The 6,509-nt window shown below is 43.5% G+C and overlaps 1 protein-coding gene across 3 annotated transcripts; it reads right to left on the reverse strand.

The window, feature by feature from the left end:
- Positions 1-1,418: 1,418 nt before the first annotated feature.
- On the reverse strand, positions 1,419-5,147 carry LOC139548906 (putative nuclease HARBI1). 3 transcript variants are annotated; one of them, XM_071358856.1, is made up of 9 exons: positions 4,403-5,147; positions 4,139-4,315; positions 3,987-4,048; positions 3,818-3,904; positions 3,689-3,730; positions 3,447-3,620; positions 2,679-3,367; positions 2,286-2,397; positions 1,419-2,191 (listed from the first exon to the last, which is right to left on the reverse strand). In XM_071358856.1, the coding sequence occupies exons 1-7, from the start codon at positions 4,464-4,466 to the stop codon at positions 3,308-3,310; spliced, it is 666 nt and encodes a 221-aa protein (XP_071214957.1). In that variant the 5' UTR covers positions 4,467-5,147; the 3' UTR covers positions 1,419-2,191; positions 2,286-2,397; positions 2,679-3,307. The 3 variants fall into 3 exon arrangements, with proteins under 3 accessions (XP_071214957.1, XP_071214956.1, XP_071214955.1); XM_071358855.1 differs by lacking the exons at positions 3,447-3,620; positions 3,689-3,730; positions 3,818-3,904; ... (1 more) ...; positions 4,139-4,315; positions 4,403-5,147 and adding an exon at positions 2,494-2,585 and having other exon boundaries at positions 2,679-3,440; XM_071358854.1 differs by lacking the exons at positions 3,447-3,620; positions 3,689-3,730; positions 3,818-3,904; ... (1 more) ...; positions 4,139-4,315; positions 4,403-5,147 and adding an exon at positions 2,494-2,609 and having other exon boundaries at positions 2,679-3,440.
- Between the last annotated feature and the right edge of the window lie 1,362 nt (positions 5,148-6,509).

A 6,509-nucleotide genomic window follows, 5' to 3' on the forward strand; every position in this document is an offset into this window, starting at 1 on the left:
TCAATCTTTGTATTTAATTGTGTATGTGATGGCAAAGGACAGTACTATGGAATAGATGGCTCTCCTGTTCTTGGCACTTTGCCCAGTCATATTCAAGGTTGGAACAACCTTTCTAGGGATTCTGATGCTTCTAACTTTGAGTTGCTTTTTTGATAACATTGTAGCGGTATTTATTAGAGAGGTGTAAAAATAAAGATTTTGTTCGGACGCCAGGCAGGTATTAATCATGCCGAAAGGAAAAGAGCAGGAGAGAGAGTACCACTACCAGACACACAGACATCAGTAGAAGAGACTGCCTAGAGTTTAGCCTGTTTGCCAGATAGCCAGTTGAGAGAAAAAAGAAGACACCATATAAAACCCACGTCACAGCACAGGGGTAACCCCACCCTTAATACCTCATACAATAATAATAATAATGGCAGAGCAATTGAACGGCAACTTCATAGAAACAATTTACATGAAAAACCAAGTCATCAAGAGAGGATTTGCAATAATCTGTATTACCTTCCAGTGGATGAGTGCAAAGGGTATGAATGTTGGGGGTGTTCATAGACAAAACAAAGGTCTTAAATGTCCACAAACTTCTCTGCCACCTGTCAGAGAAGAGGGAACGATAGAGGGAAAAGAAAGAGAGAGAAAGAGAGATATTAGCTGTTGACTTCATGCTTGCAGTTGTACTGTCTGACCATCTGGGGCCTGTTGCACAAAACTAGGATAAGGGATTAAGCCAGGATATCTTGGTGATCCTGGCTCAATTGATCCGTAATCCGGTTGCACTAAAGATGGATAGGGGGCAGGAGGATATGTTATGGTATAAATTACCATGGAGATTTATTCTGTGGAGCTAGCCTGCTCCAGACCAGGCTAAATTCCAGGATCTATTTAATCTCATCCCTAATGTCAGTCAGCAGTCACCACAAATGGAAACCAATAGTTATTTCACTGCTCACTATACATTGTTATCACATATAACTAGACCCACTGTTATTATTTAAACGTTTGTGATCATTAATTTCAATGATTTTGGATAAAAAATGATTTTTAGATGATGTTGCTATCATTAGATAATTTACAGTTTCCCATAGACTATAAGGCTATATATAAAATGATAGAATATTAGGGCCACAGAGGGGAAAAAAACACAAGTCATAATATTGTAACCAGTTGTTTTAAAGGAGGACAGTTGTTAAAATGACAGATGTGGGGCATTTCGTGAAATTGTACTTCAGTATGGTTTCATAAACAAAGACATGCTGATGTGCCAGAATATTAAGTATCACATTGTCATAAGTATCAAAACTGTAAAAACAATATGTAGCTTTTCTGCAGAAAGAACCAGCCTCATAAATTTATGACTTTATCCTTTTTCTTCAGTGTGGCCCTAGTACTCTGTCATATAAACAAATACACATTCCATATGAATATAAAAACACAATGTGTAACATTATGTTCCTTTATTGAATAAGGACAAAACAAAGCAGGTAAACCATCAGCTCCTTTCGAAACTGAAGTCACAGTGACTCTACAAGATGGAAAGCACAGAATCCAAGCATATTATACAAAATGATACATACACATTCAAAGGTCTGTATATAACACACCCTGCATGTCTGCACACTAAAATAAATGCAGGACAAATCCATACACATCAACTGAACAGACAAATGAATGGATGCAGTAGCCTCCCTGCAGCCTTGTATTACACACAGTATAACGCACAAACATCATAAGAGGCCAAATTCGTCAAAAAACGAACCCAAAAAAACCCAAATTCCTCTGCCACCGCAGGACATATTTAACCAAAATTGAAAGCACACATACTAACTAAAATAATTCAACACATATTGGTCCCTCAGCAGCCGACCACTGTCGTCATCAGGGAAGATTGCCGGATTGTCCCAGTCCATGGCTGGTGGCACTCTGGGGGCCCTCTCCTTCCTCAGGCAGGCCACATTGTGGAGGACAGCACAAGCCACAGTAATATCACATGCCCTAACAGGGCTGACCCTTAATTTGTGAAGGCAGTGAAAGCGTGCCTTCAGGAGGCCAAAGGTCATTTCAACTCTGGCCCTGGTCCTGGCATGGGCATGGTTGTAGGCCTGCTGTGCTTCCTGGGGGTCTGTGAAAGGTGTCAGGAGAAAAGGCTGGCAGCCATACCCCCTGTCTCCCAGCAACACACCAGAGAATTCACCTGTCAACACAAAATCTCATCATTACTACCTCATAAACACAGTGATATTCTTGACACAGCCATGATGGTTATAAATAGGGGTTGTGTGGCTTACCTTGTGATAGGCACTGATAGATTTCAGAGGCCCGAAAGATTCTGGAGTCATGGACTGAGCCAGGCCATTTTGCCACAACATTGCTGATCACACAGTCAGCATTGCAGACCATCTGAAATCATAAGATGAGGAATATTACACCAATCAATGCACATCACTGGCAATGCAGAGTGTTCGTCAATGGACAATATCAAAAAGTTATGTTCACCTGAACATTAATGCTGTGAAAGGATTTCCTATTCACAAAATCGGCCTCATGGGCACCTGAGGGGGCTTTTATCCTTATGTGTGTGCAGTCCACTGCACCAATGACATTGGGGAAACCTGTCACACAAAGTAATGAGTATCCTACTATGTGTTAACAGTTGTCCTGTAATTTGTAGATCCTCTTACCTGCAATCCTATAGAACTCCTCTTTGATGTCACAGAGTCTTCTGTGGCCAGGGAAGGAGATGAAGACATCTGCTAATGCTTTGATAGCCAGACACACACTCCTTATTGTGCGGCAAATTGTGGCCTTGTTCAGCTGTTCTGCATCCCCCACTGAGTACAGGAAGGCTCCACTAGCAAAAAAGTGCAAGGCCACACAAACCATTTGCTCCACACTCAGTGCATGGCTCCGTGCAGTGCGGTGCTTAATCCTGGGACCCAGTAGTCTGCATAGATACCTGATGCCATCTGCAGAAAACCTGTATCTTTCATATAGATGGTCATCAGGGAAGGCCAGTGGGTCCAACCGGTCCCTGAAGACCCTTTCTCGCCTGAAGGCTCTCCTCAGCACAAGTGCTTCTTCATCCACCACATCTCGCACGAATGGGCATGCCATTGTCAGAGCAGAAAGGAACACACAATTTTGGGCCTTCATATAGGCTAGTGGCCACACCTGGTGCTGGGGGGGTGGGCAAAAGAGGGCGATGCCTTATAACGATGACTTGGTTGTACTGATTGCTGGGAAAATAAAAAAAACCTTAGAAAGATGCCACCGTCCTGTGTGCTCACAATAAGAGCTCATATGTCATGGCTCACTTGACTTTACGAGAATATACCAAATTTTTATTTTGAGCTGTGTCATCTTCTTGGAGCTGGGGGAGGAAAGAAAAATAATGATTAATACATTTGTGTTACAGTTAGCATACAGTGTACATTGAAGGCATATCTCACCTCCCTCTCAAGTTTTTTTATTTCAAGGTCCAGTTTCCTAATTGTCCTCTTTTTTATTTCGGACTCCAGTGCAAGATTTTCCATCTTTTTCTTCTTGTACTGAATGTCTATGTCTGCCAGTTCTATTTGGCGCCGGAGGTGGTTGCCATACAACTTTCTGATAGCTTGTGAGCTCTGTGAACACAATACAATTAGCGCAGCTGGAATTTGGCAGGATGTGGTGTCCTTTTATTAATACGCACTATGTTGCCAGGCTGGTTTTCCCACTGTATAGCATCTGGGTCCTGTAAAAGAAATTAGATTTTTTGATTTTGATGAGGACTCCTCACCATTGTAGAGTAAATAGTACTTTCACAGTCTTAACATGATACCTCATGCCTTCTGGAATCCAGAGAGATGGTCTCCTCCTCATCATCGTCTCCATCATGTGCTGTTGCTGCTGCACTGGGGCCTTCACCCTATCACATTTAATCGGATTCATATTGAAGCTAGTAGACAAGACATGCCAGGCCTACAGTATGCCTTTGATGGAGTACTCACTGGATCAGCATCGTCTGGTGCTTGTGCTGGTGGCTCTAACAGGAACACAGTGCTGCCAGACACTGCAAGGCAATAGGTAAACCAAAGTCAGACAGTCCAAATTGATTCAATATGAATGTGGTTGTATCCCATGTAGAGATGGAAGGACATACCTTGAATGAAGCGGGTGGCATCTTGGGAGGAACCTATGCTCGTCTCTTTCCCCCCAGGGATCCCCTCTAAGACGGGCCTGCCTTTATTTAGCTCCAAGGCCATGTCCTCTGCTGGGGTAAGGTCAGCCTTTGGTGACCCACCACCCGTGCCTTGTCTGTGGGTATTCTTTTTCACTGCTAAAACAGTACAGACAATGTGTGAGCAGGCACCTTCTGGGTACAATATATGCTTGTGCTTTGTTAAATATTAGTCAGGGACCATACCATTCTGCAGAATGTTCTTGTATTTGATTTTGACCTGCTGCCATGTCCGTTTTGGCCCGTTCATGTTTAATCTACACACACACACACACACACACACACATTTAATGGAGTCACACTGCAAAAAATTACTTGGTATTTTTGTCTTGTTTTCAGTAAAAATATCAAAAAATGTATCATAGCTTTATACAGTGTGATGGAGTTACTTTACACAATTTCACTCATATCTGCAGTGCATTTCAATTAAAAATTTAACCGTTTCATAATTACAGTACAACTGCATTTTTGGAGATGTGAATTAAATATTTGAATTGTAATTGTGATGTTTCAGCGGAGCGGTGAGTGTGTAATTGTGCACTATTTACGCATTCAGGCGGTCTGCAATACTTTGCCACGCTTTTTCTCTTTGCTTTATCACTGTGGCGGTGTTGCCTTTCTTCTTAATTATATCTTTTACCTCCTCGTATGCCTCCATGAGGATTTGTGCTTCCGACGGGGAAAAGTACGCGGCTCTAGTTGCCATGGTAAATCAGTTAATCTGTGATCTGTGGCGGGGTCTATTTGAGTGAGCCGTGAGCGCGCACCTATCCAGGATTGGTTTCACCTGGCTTAATGAATCCGTGTCTGCTCATCCTGGCTTGGTCTTTGTGCAACCAATTAAGCCTGGACGCACATGTTTTGGCTTCATTGAGCTCAGCTGAGTCATTTATCCCGGATGTCTTAATTCTACTTTTGTGCAACAGGCCCCTGATGTTTTGTTAGTTTGTATGTCAAAGCTTCGCGACAATGTTGCTACTAATTCATGCGATCCATAACCGGTGCAGTCCCAAACGATAACAACCACGACCTAGAGCGGTCACACCGATGATTAAATTAAACACTTTATAAACTAAACACGCTGAAAACAAACAGACTACTGCAGCATAGCACACACAATCAAACTGTCACGCCAACTAATAGCTCCCTCCCAGAGAGCTGAAAGAGCTATCTCCTCCTTCCTTACTGCTGATGCGCTCTTAAAGTGGCAGCGCACGGTGAAGGCTCCGTGCTGGATTTCGCCACAACATATGTACAGTATTTCACTTTTTAATGTGTATAGTATTGCTTATTAGGTGTTGTCCAATGAACGTTGTAACCAATCCCTCTTCATTTTTTTTTTTAGATTAGTTTCAACTTTATTGTCATTGAACAAGTACAGTAGAACGAAATGCAGTTAGCATCTGACCAGAAGTGCAAACAAGAGTGCAAAAATGTACAACTGAAACAATTAAGTACAATGTATGTTATTAAATGGGATGTATAAATGGCAAGTACAAATGGCAAGTCTAAATGTGCAATGGAGGCAAATTGAAAGTGCAAAGAGACACGCAACTGAAATGCAGGAATAGCAGCAATGAGGTTACTGAGGTAGACATGTACATGTTCAACTGAATAATGTCCTTAATCAGACTTAGCAAAGCAATGTCAGAGTCCAGTAGTACCGTGAAGAGTGCAAAGAGAGTAGTGCAACAAGGTCCCTGAGAGGCAGTACTAAGCGGTGGGCGGGTGGATATGGCTGGTGCCGTGTCACAGAGTTCAGCAGGGTTACAGTAGCTAGAAAGAAACATTCTTGAGCCTGCTAGTGTGGGAACGTAGAGACCTGTACCGCCTGCCTGATGGTAAGAGGGCAAACAGTTTGTGGCGTGGATGTGAAGGGTTCCTGATGATGCCGCGCGCCCTACGCAGACACTGCTTGCGCTGGAGGTCTACGATGGCAGGGAGTTGGGCACTAGTGATGTGCTGGGCGATTTTCACCACCCGTTGCAGGGCCTTCCGGCGGCCACGGAGCATCCGCCAAACCACACTGTGGCGCAGTTTGTCAGAATGCTCTCGACCATGCAGCGGCTAAGATCTTGGGAGACAGGTGTGCCTTCTTCAGCCTCCTCAAAAAGTACAGGCGCTGCTGCGCCTTTTTGGCCAGGATTGAGGTGTTGAGCGTCCAGGAGAGGTCCTCTGAGATGTAGACACCCAGGAATTTAAAGCTGGGCACACGCTCCACCTCAGTGCCATCAATGAGAACTGGGGTGTGGCTGCAGCTTTTAGACTTCCTGTAATCCACAATGAGCTCCTT

Source organism: Salvelinus alpinus, chromosome 22 (genome assembly GCF_045679555.1).
Source record: "Salvelinus alpinus chromosome 22, SLU_Salpinus.1, whole genome shotgun sequence".
Classification (NCBI taxonomy): Eukaryota; Metazoa; Chordata; class Actinopteri; order Salmoniformes; family Salmonidae; genus Salvelinus; species Salvelinus alpinus.

Excerpts from the sequence above, each read along its gene's own strand:
- LOC139548906 (XM_071358854.1), bottom strand. The coding sequence starts at position 3,150 with ATGAAGGCCCAAAATTGTGTGTTCCTTTCTGCTCTGACAATGGCATGC. Across the intron at positions 2,610-2,678 it reads GGAGTTCTATAGGATTGCAG|GTTTCCCCAATGTCATTGGT; the intron begins GTAAGAGGATCT and ends TTTGTGTGACAG. Across the intron at positions 2,398-2,493 it reads TTCACAGCATTAATGTTCAG|ATGGTCTGCAATGCTGACTG; the intron begins GTGAACATAACT and ends TTATGATTTCAG.